This window comes from Corapipo altera, unplaced genomic scaffold (genome assembly GCF_003945725.1).
Source record: "Corapipo altera isolate COAL_440 unplaced genomic scaffold, ASM394572v1 70, whole genome shotgun sequence".
NCBI classification, from domain to species: domain Eukaryota; kingdom Metazoa; phylum Chordata; class Aves; order Passeriformes; family Pipridae; genus Corapipo; species Corapipo altera.
Window position 1 is genome coordinate 4997402 of NW_020884911.1, and position 23849 is coordinate 5021250.

The window sequence follows — 23849 nt, forward strand, 5'->3', positions numbered from 1 at the left end:
TTCAATTAATCCCCCTGCTTAACATGAGAAACAGAGTTTCTCCCTGTGCAGAAGCAGAGCGTTAATCAGTAATTTCTTCAACAGGCTTGAAAAGAACAATCTACTGATTAAAATGATGCAGCAGCCCAAGAGTTAATGCCAGTTAGGAAAAGATTCAGTGGATACCCTTGGAGGAGTCAGCTTGGTAACTGTAGTGCAAAACCCCAACTGGGTGACAGCCAGCAGTGGAGCCAGTGGACATGTCACTGCTCCCCCACGGGTCACCTACTGGCAAAATATCTTTATGCTTATGTATATGGTGAGATAAAACCCAGGGCAAGCCTCAGGTCTTGACTGTTCCCAGATATTACAGTAGTGGGGAGGAAGAAAAAAAAAAAAAAAAAAAGATCACTGCTTTGGAAGTATCTTCTTGACCTGCACTAGCACCTCTCATTTTAATATTTATTTGTTGACTAAGAACCCCTGAAGAGAGAAGTCATTCCTTGGGGTGAAAAAAGTTACAAATAAATTTTGCATGGTTCTGGGTAGCTGGTAGTTCACCTCTTAAAACCAGAGGGTTTCTGGGGAAGGTCAGAAGGGTTAGCCAAAAAGATCCCCTATGTGAAGAGCTGTGGTGGGGGAAGCAGCCAGCCAGCAGCCGCTGCTGGGCTCCAGCGGGGTCATGCGGGGCTTCGGTTCCCCCAGAATGAGGGGAGGAATTCACCTAGGGCTGAGAGTACCCCCAAATGGGCGGGGGGGATCACCCAGTGCTGCGGCTCCCCCCAAAAGACAGAGGAGCTCTGCCAGCCCCCGCTGCTGCGGCCCCGCGGGCGGCCGAGAGGTGGAGCCACTTATTCGTTATAAATGGTGTTGACCAGAAAAAGGGAAGATTGTTTTAAAATTTTTTTTAAATTATTATTTTTTTTTTAATCTAAAGCCCAAGCACTCCAACAACTTCTTTTTTTTTTTTCCTTTTTTTTTTTCTGAAAAACGACCCCACAGCTGAGGTGAAACCTCGACATTTCCTGCACCCAGCACAGAAATGCTCTCCCCCAACTCCAGCAGCCTGGAAGCACAGTGAGAAAATTCAGGAACGGGTCCCACCGAGAGGAGAAGCGAAAACGCCCGCGGGCCGGCGAGGGATGATGGGAGCCCGTGTCTCCAGCTCTCCCACTCCTGCCTTTTGGGCTGACCTTCAGGCTCCAGAGTTTAGAGGAGCACAGAAGATTTACACGCTCAGACAGCAGATGTAGCAAGCAAGGGGTGCAAACTCACCTCTGGCAGAGGCAATGTTTTGAATTTTAATCTTTTTGGCAGCAAAAAGGACCATGAACTTTTCCTGGCCCAGACCACAAGGGTCAGGCTGCCAATTCAAAGCCTGGCAGGTAACACCCTCTCAGGTTGCCATGTCCTGCCCCAGTCTTCTGGCATGAAAGGCTTAAGGATTTTTAAAAGCACTTGGTAAGTAAGATAAGATGCCCAACACACAGAGCCCTGCTGCCTCTCACTGCTCAGGAACCACTTAAAGGCAAACTGAACATCTACATCCCTCTGTCCACTCCAGACAAAGCTCTGTGTGTTTGTACACGTACCGGGTGGGGTGTGCAGGTGGTTTTGGGGTGCAGTTGGCAGCAACTCTATCCCAAAAGTGCCTGGAGCTCGATTGCTGTGATAGCACACAATGTGCTATATTGATCCAAGAGAGGGGATCTACAGGTTCATATGGAGGATGAACAAGAAGGACCAGTAAAACGTGTGGATTGTGCTGACAGGCAGTCCCCCACTCCCAGTACCTTTCCAGTTAGAGCAGGGAACAAACACAACACCCACCTGCAACACAACACACACCTTCTCAGGGGGGCCCTTTACAGTGATCCACAATAAAAAGAATAATAAAAGACGACACTATTTAATAAAGAGCTCTGATGCCACTGATGATGATCACTGACATCAGCAGCAGCACTTCCACCCTGACCAAGAAGGGAAAGGTCTTGCTTCCAACCTCAGGGAGAAATCAGCAGGAGAGCTGGCAGCTTACACTGGAGCTTCCCCCCTGACCCACTGCTGGGGGTATGCCAAGTCCTGACATGCAGCATTCACCTTTGCTGGTCTCATTCCCAAGCCTACCAGGCTCTTCCCAATCCTGTAGAGGCTCTGTCTGCTCACGTGCTGAAGTCAGAGATAACTACACTCCGTGCCATGGCACTGCTCTGCCTGCCTAAGAAATAGCAGGACCCTCCCCAAAATCTCTGTCCTCAATAGAAATAGCAGGACCCTCCCCAAAATCTCTGTCCTGTGATGTGACTGAACTCCCCTCGGGCTGGCGCAGTCCCTACAGGAGCACAGTGCTCCCAAGGTGGCATGTTTTACAGCACAGCAATGGGGCAGGGCTCTCAGTTCTGTGCCTGCTTGGGTTCTTGCCCAGACTCCCTGAAACTGCTGTGTTACAGCAGTGGGAGACTGGCAGCTTTAAGAGTCTCAGCGTGCCAAGCAGATACAGGGATTATTTCTACTTCGTGGCTTCCCAATGCCACGCACACACTCCTTGGAGAAATCCCTTAAAGTTGGCTGCTTCCAAACAACCTGTACACATCGCTGGCCCCAAAGACGACACATGAGGAAATGCCCTTACAAAACAAATCCTCGCATTTCAGCCCAGCAGAGCTTCCAAGCGCACAGCAAAGCCAAGACAAACACGGCACTGCTGTCGCCTGAAAACGTGCGTGGTTTGAAAATCCCCATTGTTGCTCTATCCCAGCAGATGATTCATCCTCCCCACGGGGTTGTGACTTGCCTCCGCACATTTCGCAAGGCTGCCTGGCTTTATAACAGCGTGGACGCACGGGGTGACTCCCGGCAGATTTCTCAGCTGGCTTGAGAGCGAGGAGGCAGCAGGAGGAGGCTGCAGCTCGTCCTTCCAACGATGATTTTCCTCCTGCAGCATTTCTTCCTGCTAGCCATAGACTTAGTGCTCGCCATGACCCTTTCCTGCCTCTTGTACGCCATGGCCTGCATTTCCATCGCCTTCCTGACCTGCTTCGTTATCATCTTCTCCTTCGGCACCGTGGAGAGGCACATTGATGTGAAAGGGAAAGCGGTTGTGGTTCTCGTGTCCAACAGTTCCATTGGGAGGATGTTTGCAAGGAACCTGGATAAAGCAGGTTTCAGGGTGTCTGCTGCACATTGGCCCGCCCGAGAGAAGGGGACAGCTATAGAGGAGTGCTCCTCAAACACGGAGGTGGCCCAGCTCCACATGACTGAAGATGAGTATCAGAAGGCAGTGAAAACCTTCGTAGAAAGCCACTTATCCCTGAAAGGTAACCTTTATGGCAAACTTGTGGATTGTGCCTGCAGTAGAAGTTAAAATGCACAAGATTGTGAGATCCTTGTAGCTCAGCAAATGAGGGAGGCAAGAATGCTTTGGAAAATAGTTATGGCGCTCTAACTGCACTGCAGTTTGTTGTGCAAAACAAAAATTTTGCTTTTTCCAGGGGAAAGAGCCTGCTTTGGTGGCTGTGAAAGGCCCCATTAGACCCCAGTCCCTGGAGGAAGGCAAGGTAGGCCAAGAAACGAGGGGGAGAGGGTCCTACCAAGTCACTGAGGGCTGGACTCACCTTGGGAAGAAAACACAGGGATGAACAAGGGGGAGCAAAGACCCAGACAAGGACCTGAGATGAAGGGAAGTGCCTGATTTAAACCTCTTCTGGATTAAAAATCCTGAATTCCCTCTCGACTTCTTGGTTACTATGGGATTCATAAGAAAGAGTCAGGTCAGAACTTTGGCTGGCAGGTTGGGACAGTCTCTTTGAACCACGCTGCCATCATTTCTGTGGCAATATGGGACTGAAAGCAGCCTACAGAGCTCACATGGGACAGCACAGGACAAGTGTCCTGCTGAGGGGATGGCTGTAGGCACTTCTGCCAGGGAATCTCCCCGGTTCTTTCTCGGTGTGACAGGAAGGGTGCCAATGGACAGGCTGGCTTATGCCCTTGCTGAGTGACCTTTGCTCTTCTGGAGTCTCTCTCCCCACAGCCACAATTTTACACCTCTTGAGAGTGACAGAAAATTCAACCTCAGCCCTCAGAGCTGTCATTTCATTGCCCTCAGGGCTACAGGGTTACAAGAGAACAGGCCAACCCCTTTCTTCCACCTCCCTAAGGGACCTGTGAGTGGCAAAGCTCTCCCTGTTTCCCCATACTGCCTCCTTCCTTCTCCATCCCCCATCTCCTTGCTCTTTCTGTGGTTTCTCCAAGGCTCCCTCTGAGCTCTCCCCAGGGCAGCCTCTCTGCTTGCTCACAAAGCTGGGGTCTCTCAGAGCATCCACAGGACAAGCAAGACCCTTTCGCTGCTGCCCAGCACTGAAAGTTTTCTTTGTGCTCCCAGGCCCTGCAGAGGAAGGACATTTTGGAAGTCAGAGCACGCACCACGAAGCCTCTCCCACTGCAGACACCCTTCGGAGAGGCGGTAGGGAACCCCAGCCAACAGCTGCTGCTGGCTGCAGCTGTTCAGGACCCAGTGGCACAGGTTCTCTCACATTGCTTTTGTCTTCAGAAGCATCCAGCAGACCTCCAGTGCCTGTGATCAGATCCTGTGCAACTCTGCACAGCCCAGGACATAGCCCCCCATCACAGGCAGCCTGCAGGCTCCAGGAACAGGTCCCTGCACACCAACAGTGAGTTTCAGACTCAATGCTAAGCTGCCTGCACGAGCATTTAGGCTGATTTACCCTAGTAAACTTATTCTGGTAAAACTTGCCTGAGTGGACAAGGCCTAAAAGCTCCCCAAGCGTAGAGGTATCAGCATAATCTTGCTCTGGACATGAACAACAGAGACCTTCTTAACCAGTAATGATCCATGGGAGCTGGATTTCTGTGCTGTTCCAATTAAATGAGAATCTGGCCCAGTGATATCTGTCTTTTTTTTGCTTTTTGAGTAAGCTTGGTCCCTGTGCTAGTCAAGGGCTTTTGCAGGGCTCATGTTTTCTTGACAGGGGGCTCTATTGTAGGATCCACGAGGTTTTACATCAAGGATCTCCTGCATAATATTCACATCAGAGATGGGGATGTTAAAATGTATTTCCCGAGTGCTGACCCAATTGCATGGCAGATCAAAGCACTATGTCACGAGGGGGAAAAAAAAAGAGAAAAAGAGAAAATAGAAAAATAAAAAGAAAAAAGAAACCTCAGAGTTTTCCTGGATATCTTTGTTAAGAGTTCTGAGTGAGTGCTGGTATTTATTCTGCAAAATTTACTGTAATATTTTTGGCATGGGTTGGGTGATCATGAACACTCACCACCAAATGAGTGGTTAAATGAAAAAAATTTAAACCAAATCAAAAGCCTACATTGGTAGATCCTCACATGCAACATGCAGTTTGGTCAGCAGCATCTGCACCAGGGCAGGAGAAGAGATTTTGTGCTGTAGGGACAAGATACTATTATACAACTTCTATCTCCCTTTAAAAACTTCTCTTATGCTGTTTATGTATATGCAGGTTTTGGTTTCTAAAGAAAGAAACTTCTCTGCAAGTTTTTATGATTTTTTTTATCACTTGTCCCCATAGGATATTTTTTATATCTTTTCTAGTGTAAATAAAAAGACACTTGTTCAATATAATCAAAGCTTTTGAAATTCATCCTAGATGCCTTTCAAAGTACCATAATGGAGACAGAATCCCCTACTCATGGTTCCTTTGAGAAATAAAATACTTATGACAGCTAAAATAATCTATATTTTATTCTAGTACAGGCCTAGAGACCTAAATTTTCAGGAAGGCCAACACCTTTATTTTGCAGTGACAGTACAAATAAATAAGGTGCTATTAAGTCTAAAGAGACTGTAACACAAAGATACAGAGAAATGCAAGTCAGCCCCCTTCCAAATTCATTGTTTGTTTTGTGATAGCTCAGCTTGGGTTATAAAAACCCTTTGATTCTTCTGGCTTTTCACCTTTGGTGCCTTTAGATCACATGTTTAAACTTTCTCTGTGACCAAGAGGTCAAAAAGATAGAGGAAAAAGACGAGAGACAGAGTTTTAATTGCTCACCTCCACTAGCTGAGCTTGTACTGTCAAATATTGCAAGTGCTCTTGGCACTGTGTCCAGGTACTCAGTGATTGAGCTGCTTGAGAAACTGCTGCTCCATGTTGCTCCTTGGGCAGGTTGCCTGGAAATTCTGGCAATTGCCTCATGATTTTCAGGATTGACTGCAGGGAGGGTGGGGTAGGGCAAGGAGATAAAGATGTGGAGGTGGGCAAGACCCAGCAGAGGGCAACCTGAGCTGACTCAGGAGGAGTTCAGACACCCGGAGTGTTGGGCTGACTAATGGCTGTGTCCTCCACTGTCACAGAGCCTTGGAGTTCACCTGACCACACACACAAGCACAGCAGTCACAGGGCTGAGCAAAGCCAGCAGTTACTGTGCCGTAGGATCACAGAATTGTTTGGTTGGGACCTTAAAAACCACCACACTGCCATGGGCCAGGGCACCTTCCATTACACCAGGTTGCTCAAAATCCCATCCAGTCTGGCCTTTAACACTTCCAGGGATGGGGCATCCTCTATAAGAGGACATTCCTCTGTAAAGTCTCAGGTTTCTGCATGGAAGAAATCCAAGATCCTCAATGTAAGCAATGCCTCACAAACAGCATCTCTCTGTTTGTTCAGATCTCTGCTATGCTGAAGCTGCTTGCAAGAGTCCTGTTGATTTTCATAGGGCCAGGATTTAATTTCTTGTACCTGAATCTCAGACAAGACACGACAACTGCTGGATTCTTTGGTACTTACCAGCTTCCCTCCGTCCCTATCTGTTAAATAGGAAGGACTTTCACAAGCAGAGAAATAACTGATGCAAATCAATAATGTTAATTCCTAAATAATGTTAGGTCCCATATCTGAAAGGCTCTTTCTCACCCCACACTTCACCATGGTGTTTCAGACCAGTAGCAAGTGCATGTTTCCAAACCTTGTTCCGCAGGCTCCAAAGGACCTGGAGAAAGAGCTCCCTGTGCAGACAGCTAGACCAGTGGGAGATATTGGACTATCATTCTTGGCCATCTGTCCCCATCCCCATGTTGCTGCTGGCAAAGCAGCTCTCATAACCTCTCCTTAAGCTAGTCCAGGCAAGATCACCTGATCCTTTGATCGATTTTAACAGGCAAATTTAGTTAATCCATCCTATTGCTTTCTCCTGTGCACCACGGGACACTCCTGCAACCTCTCTGAGCGGAGCTGTGAGGGCAGCAACACCAGCCTGGGCAGGTACAGCTAATCCTGGGCAAGGAAGGGTGTCCACAGTTGTTGGTGCTTGCTCAAGGCTGTGCACTGAGATGTTGGCAGGACTATACAGAGCACCGAGGTACCCAGGCTTCCAGCAGCACCAAAGCTTCTTGGACAGTCTCCACCTCTTCCAAAGGTCAGGCTGCTTTTGCAGCTCTGTTCTGCAGTAGGTAGCAGGGGTAGATGCTCTCCTGCTGCTTTCCCTTGCCTTGCACATCTCCTTCAGCATCTACCAACTTCAGTTTGCCAAACAGTTTAGTCCAGGAAGGCACTCTTGTGGCAGAGATCCAGAAAGCAAGAACCTACAGTGGGCCTGAAGAGGAGACAGACATTTGAAATGCTCCCTTGTGTGGAGGACACACTGTAGGAACTCTTTTGCTTCCTAAGGATGTCAGTGCAGTCAATCAAATTATTTTATTAGAAAGTAACACACACCTTTCCATGCTGAGCTTACCTTAAGATAAAGGCAAGGCCATACAGTCATTCCTAAACTCACAGCGCAGGGAAAGTTCAGCTTCCTTTTGGAACAGCATAGCTTAGTGCATGGCACGAGTAAGGAAGAGTCACAATGTCCTGCCATTCCCACTCACTGCAGAGATGGATTGAACAGCTGCAATAGTCATTGACTGCAACAAACTACAGCAGAGTAGGAATGAATAAAGCAAACGAAATCATACACTCATGCAATTTTAAAGAGCACTGCATTATTTAACTTCACTCAGCTACAACAACTGCAGGCCACCTTGGATAAATCAGGCTGTTTTCCAGGCTGCAAATGACCATGGTCGGAGTTACAAGTCAAATGACTAATTTTTGTAGCTCTGCTTTTGTGCCTTTAATGTGGGTTATCCAGAAGTCTTTGAAAACCAGGCTTGTGACTATATTGCCTTCCTGTCTCTTGGGGATTTATCAAAACTAGAGAAGCACTTTGATACAGCAGCACCAGGGCTGTGAAACAACCCAGACAGAGAAAACAGATCTCATTCTGAAATGATAGGCTGGGAGGAGTTATTTGAGATGAAGGGGAGCTTCCCACTAAAAGCTTCCTTTTCGAGATAAGCATCTATGCATCATCTATAGTCTACCTGCCTTTTTCTTCCTCCAGAAGAAAATGCATCAGCACCTGTGGAGATTTTATGGGAGGCCAATTTTCACTTCCTTGAAGTGTTTTTGTAATTCTCTTGTTTCAACAGACAACTCCTCTGCCAAGAGCTGAGCGCCCCGGACGTGCACATAGAACCTCATGACTAAACAGTTGCACAACCCAGAAAAGCTGCAGCAACACTTCTCCTCCATCCCTGTCCCTCACTCCCTGCCAGCGGGCAGAGCCCATTTGGGTCCAGAGCCTCCACCCCCACATGACATTCCTGCTGCCAACACTCTTGCCTGCAGCTGCCGGAGAGATGGGAAGGTCGCGTGCTTCAGATCCTGTGCGGAGTCCTCAGGACTCTGCATGGTCATGGCTCTTAACCCTGGTAGGGATCAGCCTGGTCAGCTGGCCTGACCTGTACTTTATGAGCCAGAGAACTTCATCAAGACTTCAGAAGAACAAAGCAGGCAGCCAGCCCTGCGGAAATCCGTGGGCAGGGAAAGCAGGAGGGTTTGTTGTGAGATCCAGCAGGTACCTGTGAGCCCCGTCGTGCACATCAGCGCTTTGTCTGGTTGCTGGTTGATGGCTGGAGGATTTCTGCCTGCAAACCAAGATCTTTAAGCAATAATTAAAAATGCATATTGGTCTGCCATATGTTAAAAAGTGGGTTATTTGTTTGCATGCATTCAGAAGGTGTTGCTGTGCTCACCACAAGCACCAGCCATGCGTGTGATATTATGGAAAGAGAGGGAGGTGAAAAAGCCGTGTGTTGCCATGACCTTTTTCAGCTTTCTTCCAAATCTTATGTTTGCAGACATGAACAGAAATTGATTATTTCTCAAAAAGAAACTAAACAAAGCCCAGGCAGTTGGATACTTATCTTATACTGGCTCCTAAATTCTGCCAGAAGCCTTCTTTAGCATCCTAGAGCAGTACCCTCTTCACACTCCCCCTGCTCAGCTCAGAGGAATTTTAGTCCCACAGTGTAAGTTTATCTCACAACAACCCCCAGACAAGAGTTTGATTTCCAACCTTCATCAATCATTAAACCACCCAAGACTGAAGGGTATTTTTAGAGATTGCCAGAAAGATATCTGTATTTATGACACATCGTTCTTGAAACAAACAATCAACACATTTTCATGCAATTGCAGGGGTAGGGTTAGAAATGCAAGGAAAAATAAAACCAAAAGTATCTGGGAAACTACTTATCACTTATGCATGATGCTAAACTCATCTCTGATTCTGTAAGGCATTGGAAATAATCACAGATGTAACATAACCTTTACACTAATTTGAAAACATCCCAAACAAGAGCTTAACTTTGCACTAGTTTAGAAACATTGTCTTTCATTAACTGGAGCTGGGCAGCTTCTGACCAGACAAATATTTTTGAAAAATACAAGGATTAAAGCTTCAGGAGTTCTACAGATCTGTCTCTCTTCCAAATAATGCAGTTAGTCAGAAAGTGTGTGCACATCTGCGTTTTTTTACTCCACCCTTTACTTCAATCCTTCAGGAAAATTTTTCAGAGGTCATTTTTAACAGGCAAAAGGAACCAAGTTAGAGAAAAGATTTCTGCAACTCTGGTTTCCCATGTCACAGTGTTTGAAGACAGAAACCTGAACAGTTCTAAGACGTATGCTTAGAGACTTAATTCGAAATATGTAGTAAGACTGAACATGCATAAAAATTGAATACTTCTATATATGATAATTAAATACTTCCCGATACAAATACATTATCTATGTGATTACAGAACTTCTGAGTAGATTATTTATTTTAAATAGTTATTTTCAATAATGAATAGCACTCTTATTTCCTCCTGTAAAAGAGTTTGTCATCAGAGAACCATTCCCAGTGGATAATACAGACATTTACACCCGGATGTCTGACTGGCACGACACCTGACTGCTTCCCCCACAGGCTTTCCCCTGTATGTCTCTGTGCTGGTGTTTAACTTCCACTCTGCCTTGGCCTCAAGGTGGAAACACAACATTCACCCCACAGAATTCCACTGAAGCCTTAGAGCACTGCCAAAATACAGCCAAAAAAGTTTTTGATTTTTCTAGACCCCACGAATCCATTCTGGATTTGAACTGCCCTTTTACTCTAAGAACAGTGCCCGTTCTCCATTACAGGCTTGTTTTCCCCACTTCCATTTTAAGTGTCACCATTAAATTAATTGAGATGTCAGCAATATGAAATTAAAACTGCTTTCAGGTTCCTTGCCTTCCCTGGCTACCTTTGGGGTTTCATATATACATATATTAAAAATGCTTTTTTTTTTCTCTTGTTACCCAAGACGGAATTGGGAAAGCTTTTAGTCCTCATCAGAGATTTAAATTCCCATCCTGCTTTAAATTTATGGAGACTGCATTTTCCAGTGAATAAACACACTGATGGAAAATTCCCGAGCAGTTCCAATAACCATACACACAACACTGACAAATTTACCAGGTATCAAACTGCAAAGGCAGGGACCGTGTCCTTCTTATCCATCCATTCGAGAGCAGCAGACTCCACTGTTGTTTACATAAAGGTCCAGAAAATAAAAATACAGGCAGAAAGATGAGAATAAATTACAATCTTAAAAAAACCAAACCAAACCAACAAAAAAAACCCAAAAAAAAGGTCTCCAGAAGTCCCTAGATGTTTGGATGCCGGAAACAGAGGTGACAGGAGGAATGCTACCATCATCCATTTGCTCTCTGCATCTCTCTTTAGACCTCTCCAGCAGATTTTTTCATTCATGCCACCAGCTCTAGGGCACAGATCATCCCTGTCTGCGTCACTCATGTGGATTCACGCTGTCTGATGCAGAAAAGGTCGATGCATTGACTCTGCACCTAAAATAGGGGAGCAGGTAAAAGAGGACTTGGTGTCTTAACTCTGTTTTCTGAGAAGCCGAGAGGCAAAGCTCTGAGAAGGACGATTTTTGGCCAGAGAAAAAGTCACCCAGAGCTTTCCTTGGGCTCTTGCTTAGACACTAAGGAGATGTTTTCCTCGATACTTTATTCTGTTTCTCTCTTCCCAAAGCAAGGTAGGGCACTTCTTTCCTCAAGCAGGAAGTCACTGTCTCCTCAACCAGCAGCCACCCTGTCCCCTCTCTCCCTTGGATGCATTGTCTGGAGACCATTTGGAGCAGCCACCGGGTTTAAAGGAAATATGGTCCCTAAGTAGACACTGATTTTTATGAGTCAGAGCCCTTTAGCCCCGTATTTTGAAGTTACATAAGCAAACATGTAAAAATCCCCTCTCAAAGATTATTCTCTCCACCACAGACAGAAAGGCCCCAGTTCCGATTCATTTGCTCTACAGAGCAGAAAACTTTTACTCCTGAATTTGCCCCATGTGATATTTGGATGTAATGGTTCACCATTACACAGGGAATAAGTGACTTAAAGAGAACAAGTCTCACTGAGTGCTGGTTTCTGATAAATGCCATTTGATTTTTCCTCAAGCGCATTTCTTGGAAAATACTTTACTTGCTCGGCTTCTAAGAAAAGCAATTTGCTAATGTTTGCCTGATCGTAAAATTGATTTGACCTTCTGCAAATAATCTGACATCCCAGCGTGCTGCCGAGCCTTTTGAAGTGCATTAGGTTGTTCATACAGCTTTCTCCTGTTTATTCTGGACAACATCTTTGTATAACTGATGGAAACACTTCCAAAGCCTTCATAAAAATAACTTTGAGGAACTGATTAAAAAAAAAAAAAGAAAGATTTCAAATTCCAATGGAATATGTAATAACACATTTCAGTGGACACAAGAAGGAATAATTATCTTTCAGCCAGCTGTACTTCTAATGCCATGAGTCTTGCACACTATGGCCCCATGTGTATCACTGCTACCGAGCTCATTACATCCAGGTTTTTAATTAGAATCATCTGCAAGTGGCAATATTCCATCTGTACCCGGTATGACTTCGGAGAAACACCATGGTGTAATCCAGAATGACCTGGATGAGTTAACTTAGCTCACACCCTGTTAATTTGGCAGGTATGTATGGGACGATGAAGAAGCCGTCGATCCTCATATGGGAAGAAGGGGCACCAGACACGTGTGGGTTACCTGAGACAAGAACCTCCTGTGAACAGAAGAAAGCTCTCAAGGCTCCACGCAGGAACTGCTTGTTGCAGCCAGGTACAACTGCATATATTGCATTTCTCTGACAATGTCTAGATGAGGGAGGAAACGTCTTTATAATGTTGTGGTCAATACAGTTTTTTCCCTTTTAATGTTGTTTCCACAATTTCAAAAACAAAGCCCTTGTTCATGGCCACTCCTCACCATGTGGGTTTAAAAGTGTGTGCTAATATTCTGGAAAACTCCTGTTCTCCCAGGCTAAACTTTTAATTAAGACTGCCTGGGTAGGACAGAGACAACATGTGCAGAATCAGCTCTGCAAAGCCCCCACTGTCCCAGCAATCACCTCAGTTCCCTCTTATTTATATGGAAAATAAAATCCCACAGCTCCCATCGGCAAAATACAATTCAGTAACTGGAAGCACAGGGCCTTTATCAGAGGCAGAAGTTCTCCTCCTGGTTTGCTCTTCACACAGAAGATACTGCTGCCTTGAAGAGGGTTGTTGTCAGGGCTAGCTGTTTGCAGTAAGGAAGACTTCCTTATTAGAAATAACCCTCTAATTAAAGCATGGCCTTATTTACTTACATGCCACATTCATATATAATTACTTATCAAGTTATAGATTACAAACAGTAACACTTAGTTTTAGTTGCATGCTAAATTTCCTCTGCAAGACTGTCACCATTTGAAGATGTTGGGGTTTGTAGGAGCCTCCTCACTGGAGGCAGACTCTGGCCCTGGGAAAGGGACAACTCTGGCTATAGTGTCCCTGTGCCTCTGGGTTGCTCACTCTGGGAATCAAAAGCCCTAAAGGCTGTGCTGAAGATGTCCTTTTTTTCTGGCACATTAACGCTGTCTTTTGCTTTTGAGCAGAAGGTTGAAACAGTGTCCCTTTTCCATTTGCAGTTCTCTGTGTCACAGTCCTCTTTCGCCCACTGACCTGGGCCCTGACTCTCCTGAGGAGAAGCCCAAAGCTCCTTGTGCTTCTGCTGAAGCCCAAAAACTGAGAGGTGAGACAGCACAGTCACAGCTTAGTTATCTGAACAGAGGAAACCAGCACCTCCAGCACGAGCAGCTCTTAGCTCTGCTGGGACAAGGAAGGGTGATCTCCCTGTAGGAAGAGGGCTGGGAAAGGACCCTGGGAACAGATCCCTGCCCTCTCCAGCCCTCTGGCACCTGAAGGATGCTGCCTTTCTGCATCAGTCTGGCTCCAAGGAGTCCAGCCCAGGGCACAGCAGTAGATTCAGCTTGGTAGCACCACAAGAGCAACCAGCTCAGTCTCCAGCACTGAGGCAGAGCATGAGGTGCTCTCCAGCATCTCAGTGGAATTTAAGAGGCACAGCAGTTGCTCTTAAAGGGCAAACCCAAAAATATCTTGTTCATTGCTGGATCATCTCTCCCCGGTTCCTGTATTCTCACTGCTGCAGGCTGTGAAGGCTCTTGAATTACATTCACTCCTGCCCATGGCTAGGAAAGCACCTGAAATGGTGTGTTCTCCAACATCTCTGCTTGAGAGAAAGCACCCAGAGCCTGCTGAGATTCACTGATCAGGGCCAGGAGAGAAAACAGAAAACAATAAAAAGAAAATAAAATAAAAAGCCAGACAGCAATGAGATGATCTCCCAGTGTCCCCACTGGTTTGTCTAATCTTCTCTCACTAAAGGGGAGAAGGGTCCTGGCTCTCCATCTAATGCTGCCTTCAGGTGTCTGGTTCTCAGTAGCATCTTTGGCCTCCCTGAGTTCTGGATCAGGGCCACCAGGCAGGCTCTGGATGCTGTGTGAAATACAAAGGTGGATATATCCTGCTGTCCCCCTGCACCGTGTCACCAGTGGCCGCTGTAGCAGCAGGGAAGAGGCAGGAAAAGGGCAGCAGGAATGAACTCAGTTGAAATGAGTGAACAGCACCAAAGATCTAAAACTCTCCTGATATCTTTCAGCCAGGAAGGAAACATCTGGAGCACTACATGGTAACACTGTCATGCCACAAGGAAAAAGTGCTATGGGAAGGAGCATAGCTGGGATCAGAAGTGACAAACTCCTGGCAGCAGAGGATTATGAGTGGTGACTTGAATTGCCAGACAATGAAAAACTGTGAGTGAAGACAGAAAGCACCTCTGGAACTGTGAGAAAGGTCTCCAATTCTTTTTCAAGCCTAATCTGTAAGAGAACACGGAGACAGGGAAATTTTGGGTTGTACAATACAATGCTGTACTGAACACACTGGGATATGCACAGAGGAAAAGACATCTGAGGTGAAAGGAAATAAAGGAATAACTCTGCTGGGAAGAAAAACGCTAGGGCTTGGTTTTCATTATCTAAAGCCACAACTCAGAACTGTCTCACTGATGATAAGAGATGTCACCCACCCAGGGAGCTGGATCCAGAGAGGAAAAGAGAAGGTTTCAAAACAGCTTCTATAAGACATTAAACCAGCTTAATATCAAGCCAGACCGAAAACAAACATTTTAATACCAGAACATCAAAGCATTGAGAGAGAACATGCTAAAGCAGAAAAATCCTGAATTAAAAGCTTGGGGTTTTGGTCTTTACACATTTGGCAAGTAACCAATTGGATGAATAATGCCAAACCCATATATTCTGCAGAATGTCCCCAGAAATGTTTCCTTTAGCCAGAGCCCTGGTTTGAGCCAGAGTTGTCAACTCCCTCAGTGCACGATCCCATTCTGTGCACACAACCCTGTGCAATTTCAGCTGATCACCATTATTTTCTCCTCCAAATTACTGCAGGGGATGTGTGGGGGCTGTTGCTTTTCCCCCGAGGACACTGTCACTCAAAGGATGGCCCCTGCTTGTACACACAGGAGTATTCATGGTCTGAAATTAGGGACATTATGTGAGCAAAGCTCCTGAAGACTTCAGTGGAAGTTTAGCTTGCCTGAGGACTCAGGGATGGCCTACATTTGTTTATAAAGCTTCCCAGTCCACTGGGATACAGGGATACTGTGTGCAAGCATAAAATTATGACTGTGAAGCAATACCACCAGGAGATAAATTATAATATAACTGCACTTAAAAGTATGTTTAACACAAATTAGTTATATCAAACTAACACTGAAGTTATAGACTGCTGAAGCTGACTAAGGGATCTGAATGCCCAGATGCTTTTAATTTGAGTGGGAATGAGGGATTTGAATTCCTTAAATAGTCTTGAATGTTTCATCACTAACGTATAACACACAAAAAAGTAAAAATTAAAGTAACTGGCTCTCTTCAAGCCTACAAACCCAGCCAAAAGATTTTGCCAACATCTTTTGAGACACATCCTCTCAATCATCCTGCCATTAAAATTAAAGGTTCAGAAACTCTCAAAAGGGTTCCAAATTTGGATGAAAATTTTCAGTGAAAAAAACCCAATTCCAACAAATGTTTTTTCAATAGATCACTTTGATTAATTTAATAAAAGTGTAGTTGGACTATAAGTCTGCTTAAAGATAAAAAGCTTTAGCACCAAATCCTGTGTCCTACAACTCAGAACAGAAACAACTGATGACCCAAGACCTGTTCTTTCTCCCCAATCTCAACTGCAATACTTCCATTCTTTAGCTTTTTTAAGACAGCACGGAATTGGACTTCCACTGCAACACATTTTCCTGGGCAGCACTGTAAAATTATTGCCTGACAGAACCAAAATGTTAGTGGTGATGGAGGAACAGGGGGAAGCGGGTTACACGAACACAACCTTCCACCATTTTAAATTACGTTAATAATCTACAGGCCAATATTATTCCTTTATGGACGTCTGCAGGCCTGTCAAAAGATACTAAGAGGGCATCCTCCTGGGTTACCTCTCTCTTTTGGGGGACACTTTTCTCCTGACTTCCCTCTCCAGAGCAGAGGTCATTCCCACAGACACCTCCACTGAAGCCAGAGCCCATCCACCCCCACACAGAACACTGGGAGGTGTTTAGGGTGGCCTGAGGCAACAAATTTCCCTTCACAAGTTCATTGTATCCAAGGAAAAACATGCAGGGGAGGACAAAGAGGAAGGGAAGGGCAGGGAAGCAAAATAATGATTAGTGTAATGGGATTTGCTATTCTTGTTAATAGTTTAATCAATACAAACATTAACAGAACCCTCTTACGTGCTTGCCATGCTTTATATTTAGCTCAACACCGGTAAGCCACGGTTAGTATTGTCTGCATCTCTACTACCCCACTTACTTCTGCAACAAAAAAAAGGCAAGGATGGGATTTTCTGTGCCAAAAAACCCAGCCATGCACAAGTGACCGTGCCATGGTGTGTGTCCTGTTGTGCTGGATACACCAGACACATGATGAGGAGAGGATGGGTCTCAGCAAAGGTGGGACTTGCTCTGGATGAGCAAGTGGTGGTGCCACAGCGGCTTTGCTGAGTTTTGCCCCAGAGCAGCTTCATTTACTATTTCTTACCATGTCATTTGTGAGGTATTGTTGGTGTCATCCCACAGGACGTAGCACATGTTCTAAGGAGCCACAGGCCTTCCTAACAATCCTTATTCCTTAGCTTGATTTTAGGCAGAGGGAGAAAGTTTGCCTTAACTTTTGCTTTCATCTCTCTAAATAGTACTAAAACCATGTATAAACATCCTACTGGTGTATCAGCATAAAGCTCATTTAAAAGGTTTATAACTGACTTTGAAATAAGCTGAGAGAATCTCCAAATTGACAAGTGCAAAGGGGGGGGAGGGAAATAATCTCTACCAAAGGCAGATTTCCTTGCAGAACAGCCTTCCCCACTGCAGAGCCTGAGGGGAGGGGGGCACCTCTCCCATCCAAAATCCTGTCCCCACAACCTCCCAACAGGGCAAGTTGTGCCATTTATAGATGCTCATCTGCAACAGCGACTGCCACAGGCAGCATCTGCCTGAGGAGCCTGGATTCCATGTTCCAGAGCACGGGAACTCTGAAATGTGTAGTCACAAGATTACTTTGCTATAATGTGTCTAATTTATTTTGGCATTTCCTAGGGACAAAAAAAAAAATAAATAACTATGGGCAGTGCTGTTGTATCAGCTCTGAGAAGCATGAAAAAAACACAACTGCAAAAAACAATGTCTTCTGGGTGGATGGGTTATTTTGGCCTTTGAAATATTATTTTTTTTAATAAGAAACAACTCACAACTTCCCATTGTGCCCCTTGGATGCAGTTTGCAGTTCTCGGTGTCACAGGGTCAACTCGTGCCCAAGGCAAAGCCTGAAATACCTTTTCCCACTGGAGCTCCAAGGCTGTCACCACACAAACATATCCAAACAGATGCAAACACTGACAGCTCAGCAGTACAGGAAAAGTTACATCCTTCCAATGAGAATTTGAATAATAATTCCATCTTGCTTAGGGCCAGCAGAACAAGCCTCAAACACTGATCAAAACCTTAAATACCCACTGCTGTGGCTGAATCTTTGTGTCAGGAGAAGTTTCCCACTCCTTTGCCTCTTTTCCAGTGTATGCCAGAGCCTACCCCCTGTATGGGCAGCATGGTGACACTGCCAGAGCATTACAGAGTGTGACATGTGGAAAGGAGGGAATGCCAAAGGGTCTGGGGTCCTAATCCACTGTTCTGGGAGCCACTTATATGCCAGACAAGCTTTGGGTAACTCTGCTGACCCATCATCTCACAATATTTGAACCTCAACGTCCCTGTCAAGGCTTACATGCAAACCTGAATATTTTCAAGAGTCTGGATTTGGGAAACTGAGGTCAAGCCCATCAGACGTGGGTTATTGCACCAGTTGGTCAGTTCTCCTAATGAAGAGAATCCACTGAAACTGCTTTCTTGGGAATGTGTCCATAAGTTCAGAAGCTGAGCAAATAACAGTTCATCTTGGTTCTTCCATATTTGTTGGAATCTAAGAATCAGTTTCTCAGTTGAAAGACCAGTAAGTGCTCTATATTAGATAAATAATGGAGTGAAGCAAGAAGTAGCTGACTTAAAATGTCCTGGTAGATTTTAATATCTGTTTTCTCGTAAATAAACAAGTGACTTCCAGAAGAGAATTCCCAGTTCCTGCAGGTAAAAGGGGCTTTCAAATGGGGTTTTCAAAGAGAACACAAATCACCATGATGACAGTATCTCATGGGCCATGAAGATGACCAGAGGGCTGGAGCAACTATCCTATTGAGACAGGCTGAGGAATTGGGGTTGTTCAGCCTGGAGAAGAGAAAGCTTCAGGGAGACCTTAGAGCCCCTTTCAGTGCATAGAGGGGCTCCAAGAGAGCTGCAGAGGGAATTTGGACCAGACAATGCAGTGATAGGACAAGGGGGAATGCCTTTAAACTGACAGAGGGCAGATTTAGATTAGATATCGGGAAGAAAGTCTTCCCTGTGAGGTGGTGAGGCATAGAGGTAAGTTCCCCAGAGAAGCTGTGGCTGCCCCATCGCTGGAAGTGTTCCAGGCCAGGCTGGATGGGACTTTGAGCAACCTCATCTAGTGGAAGGTGTCCCTGCCCATGGCAGGGGGGCTGGAACTGGATGATCTTTAAGATCCCTTAAAGACCCAAATCTGATCAGAGACCTAATGCATTCTGCGATTCCAGGCTTAAGTGACATATCGTGTACCCACTTCCTACTTGCACATTCAGTGGAGCTGTTGTGTGCAAACAGCTGTAAGGAAGAAATTACCTTTGAATTTAAACAAAAGTAAAAATGGGAGGGGAACCTTGAGGATCCAGAAATGAACTACAGGGGGAAAAAAAAGAAGAAGAAGATGCAAAACACCAAGCAGACTCCGTGAATTCATGTAGACAAAAGAAAAAAGAGCTCAGTGCTATCAACACTAATAGCATTTGGTGGACCATTAAAGGCTGAAAATATCTGTATTGTCAACTTGTTTGCAGGATATACAGCTGTCCTCTTCTGCTGCTTGGAGAGCTGTAAGAAGCTGCTCTGCATTACTGCTCTCTAGCAGCCTCCAAAGCTGTTTAGGGGCTGAGACAAAGTGGGATGAAATCAGCAACCTGTATTTAACACACTAATTAACAAGTGAGTTTCAAGTTAGATATTGTGATTTACTGGTGGCTTCATGCACTCTCCTATCCTGTTCCTCTCTGTGCTTAGACATTTCATACTTGTAAGTCTCAAGATGCAAAACCTCTGGCTAACTAGAGCTGTATTGCTGAGAAGACAAGATTCCCTTTCCATCAATATGAGATTCCTGGCACTGTCTTAGTTAAATCAACCTGGATTCATCCTGACAGATGAGTGTAAATCAGCCCTACCAGAACCAGAGGTCTAAAATGGATTTCCAGATGTTATTTAGTCCACTGGCTTGTGTAAGGGAGGACTTGCACAGGTCATTCCTCACACAGAGGTTTAGTTCATTTTGAAAAGTCAGAGACCTCTCCCACAGAATCTGCTCCAGTCCTTCACACTCCCTTAGTATCAGATTAACTACTAAAAATAAAGTGCCTTCATTTTCCCTTGAAGCAATTTAGCCCACAGCTTCTTGTCTTCACTGCCAGGGTTAGGAAGACCAAATAATTCTCTTTTTCCTTTACAGTAGCTGACAAAATCTTGGGAGAAATATAGTCTTCCCCTCAGTCTCCTTCTCCTGAGGAGGAACTTCCCTCAATCTTCCTTGGCAGATCAAGCCTTTTGGGCCTGGGATCAGTCTTCCTGCTTTCCTTTTCACACTTAACCGCTGTCCAGCTCAGCCTTGAAGTACACTGGGCAAAAGCAAATACTGTGCTCCTGTTTGCTGGAATATTGCACTTCCACATGGGGAACAATCCTGCTGACACACTTAATGTGCCTTTTCTGTAACAGCATGGTATTGTTTATTCAGGATCAGCTTGTGAGCCATCAGAATCTTTCATCCTCGTTGATAAATCAACTGCACATGTAGCTGGTGGTCCCTACCCTGGTGTAAGTAAATAATAACCTGTATTAAGAGTTTATTGCAATAAATAAGTCTGCATTCAGCAGAGGGACAGTGCACTGTCACAGTTCAATGGCAAGCTGGTGATGGTGGATTTTTTACCACATCTCCATTTGCAAACAACATCCTGAATTCTAATCCTACTCAGTGTGCTCAAAGCTTTTCCAATGTGGTGCCAGTTGCGAGTTTAAACTTCATGCTCTCTCTTCCTTCAGCCAGATCCCATATGGAAACAAAAGACATGGACACAAAGCAGAAACTACCTCGAAAACATCATTCTATCAGTTTTCCAAGCAGTTTTGCACCCAGGTACTGTCATCCATTCCATCCCTCTTAGAATGCATGAGAAGCAGACTCAGAATTCAAACCAGACCCACACATCTCAAAAAAAAAAAAAAAAAAGTCTGCCTGTTACTCATCCCTTCGTTTCCTTCTAGGTGCTCACAAATAGTCTGGTTGTTTGTTCCAGTGCTTTTCCAGGAACTGGAGTTAAGCTGACAGGTCTATAATTCTAGACCTGCTCGTTAGCACCACTTTTGGACTGATGGCTCAAACCTGCACACAATACTCCTGGGCTCTGCTCCAACAGACCACTCTAGCACATATTTAATTAAGAGTGAGAGACATCTGTGGCTGGAGAGGGGTTGAGTCACATGCTTAATGCTACACGTGCTTGGATGCTTTTCTAGTTCCTAAGAACGGATACATTAAAAAACCCCAACGAATAAACAATAAAACCCAACACACCAAACCTAAGCAAAACAAAGATGTGTTTTCATACAATGCTTATGACTTCAGGAATGCAAATGCCAACAAATACTAAACATCAATCTCCATGGATGAGTGAAAACCCTGAATCCTTCTCTAATACCCTGTGATCATCTCCACTACAATGACTTGTTACTACTGTGCTGCTTTATTCTCTTGTTTTGTGAGATCTTCCCCAAATCTTCCTTAATACCTGCCACATTATGCCTCCAGCATGTCCTTCAAGCCTTATTAGTCCTTTCTTCTAGGGAGCTAATTAATTGATTAGATGTCACTTAGTCTGTCACAAACTGCTATTGACACCTCTTGCAGCAGCTTTCTGTGCATTCCAAGTGTGTTTTTACGCTTCTGAAAGACAGAGGACTGACAGCTCTGGAGAGCAAGACCAATCTCACTCCTAGGCCAGCTCTGCTCAGATCAGTTCACACCAACAAAACTATTAAACCCCACACTTCACCTCCCAGCTTTAGGATTACCTGTAGCAATATCCCAGAAGGAAGCAGCACATTGAAAAAGCTCAAACATATGATGAGATCAGCACACAATGATGGGACTCAACCAGAGTTCTCTGCTGCTCTCCATCATCTCCTCCAAGTCCTGGAAGCCTTTTCTGAGCTCCACATAAGGCAGTTTGTTTAAACACAGCCCTGGATCTGATGCTGCTGCCTCATCAAATGAACCACTTACACCTGTTGAGTGGGCTGGACTCTCCCCACCGGTGGTCAATCAGCTCTGCTCCATGGGATTGCCATTCCAATGGACAAGTGCCATTTGAACAGAGTCACCTGGATCATCAGGTGCTGACTCCCAGCCCTCAACTCCCATCTATGCTTTGCTCTGCTAATTTTTCCATGTTTCTGTTGCTGCTTGTTCCTTGCTTCTGAGCCCAGGATGGATGTGGGCAGTCGGGTTTTCTTCCACACCTCTTCCAGCTACCTTCTTCATTCTCTTCATACGAATCATTTCCCCAGATCAGTGAAGAGGCCTCAAAGCACACTGCTTATTCCAGACTAAATTTATCTTATGCATACAGAACTGGGGAGGAATTCCAGCTATCAGAGCTCTCTTGCAAGCTAATTATTCTTCAAAGAAGTTTTAGGCGGTCCCAGGGAGCATCTAACTATTGATTTTCTACTCTGTATAATTTCCCTGCAAAATGTAATCATTCTCCTCCTGTCTCACACTGTCATTTGTCTCTCAGAACAACCTGGGAACAATAAAAGAGTGGAATAGAGGGCAGCAAGAAGGGCACCGTCAAAAAAATATCTCTGTACGAGCAGAGTCTGTAAAAGCAAACCCAAGAAATGTCTGTAGACCTTGTTTAATATTCATCAGCCAGTGCAGTGTGTAACTGAAACCCAAATGTAACTGTTATGAAAATTCAGACTAGAAGGAAATCAAATGGAGACGGCATTCTATGGATGCTGGCATTTCAGAGATTCTCATTTCTGGGTTTCCAGCATAAATGTACCACAGAGGGAAATATTACTGAATATATTGGTGTTTACAAATGGCTACATTTGTATATAAATTCACCTCTTAAAAAAAAAAAAAAGAGAAAGGGAGTTGTCAATAAGAGACTCCAAGGAACTGGCCTAGTATAAATCTATTGCTAACACATGATTTTATGGAACAACAAAGTAGAAGTGGAATTGAGACCAGCAAATCTTAAAAAACCCTGTTGTGCAATATTAAGCTGGTTTTTTTCCTCCATCTCCCTGCACAACAAAGCACTTGGCACATGATTAACTTCAAGAAAGCCTTTTGGCTTCAAAATTTAGCACCTTTACATGTACCTGCATCCTGAATACTGAATATTTAAGTGGATGCTGACTTTCATGCTGCTGTTCAATTCCTCTGTGTTTGCAGGATAAAATCCATCCTGCCTAAGGACACTACTGAATAATTTTTGGCACTGCCCAGTGAACTGTCTGGTGAGGGACGGGCAGCCTCCAGAGGGGCCAGAACCACTGTTATCATAATCAGACAACACAGCAAGGGAGGTAAGGGCTTGTGAGGAGAGAACAGGGAGAACAGGGTAGAGCAGTATTGCTTTGCCCACGTCCCTGCTGACAAGACTCTGTGATGTAACTTAAAGCCACTCCCTGAATGTTTTAATCAGGAGGGGGCTGCACAAAGCCAGCTCCAGGAACTGCCTGAGGGTCTCTGTTGACCTCTGCCAAGTATCTGCTCTTCCCTTGTAGTGTGGCCATGACAGGGAAAATAACTAATTTTGATTTCTTCCATGCCTGGGATTAAAACCCTGCAGGACTAGGGAAGACTGCTGGTTCTGAGGCTGTACTCCCCAAATTTGAGCCTGGTTTCATCAGGTTTTGCCACCCCCTTTCCTTTGGATGTCAAATCACAGTGCAGGAAGGGAAGTAAAATGCTTTGGAAAGTAGATCACACAATCACCATTTGTGGTAGGCTTTTCTTCTCATTTTCTTCAGAGATTTTCAAGTCTTTTTTGTTTCCCTTGGGAAAATAAATTCTTATCAGAAGCTATCTAATGACAGAAAAGAAAAAAGCTATTCTCAACTTAAATTAAAAAAAAAAAATAACTGAGCAAATTTAGGTAGACTGTGTCCTGCTGCTGCTGGCAGGCAGAGAAGTTGGTGCTCAGGAAACAGCTCCTTTTGTATGCCAACCCTTCGCTGTGCATCCTGGCTTTCATTATTTAACAGCCTCCATGTGACACCAGGCTTCAAGAAACAGGACATTCTTTAGCAACCCAGATAAGAACTCGGCTTCCAAATGTTCCCAGTGCAA

General features: G+C 44.9%; 2 protein-coding genes across 4 annotated transcripts in view; one reads left to right on the forward strand and one right to left on the reverse strand.

The window, feature by feature from the left end:
- Window positions 1-23849, reverse strand: part of PAK5 (p21 (RAC1) activated kinase 5) — a 198780-nt gene that overhangs the window by 110968 nt on the left and 63963 nt on the right. The gene's annotated exons all lie outside the window — the stretch shown is intronic.
- LOC113952134 (estradiol 17-beta-dehydrogenase 2-like) lies at window positions 2857-3660 on the forward strand. The gene is made up of 2 exons (XM_027653879.1): window positions 2857-3296; window positions 3471-3660. Exons 1-2 carry the CDS (start codon window positions 2903-2905, stop codon window positions 3509-3511), a joined length of 435 nt encoding a protein of 144 aa, XP_027509680.1. The 5' UTR covers window positions 2857-2902; the 3' UTR covers window positions 3512-3660.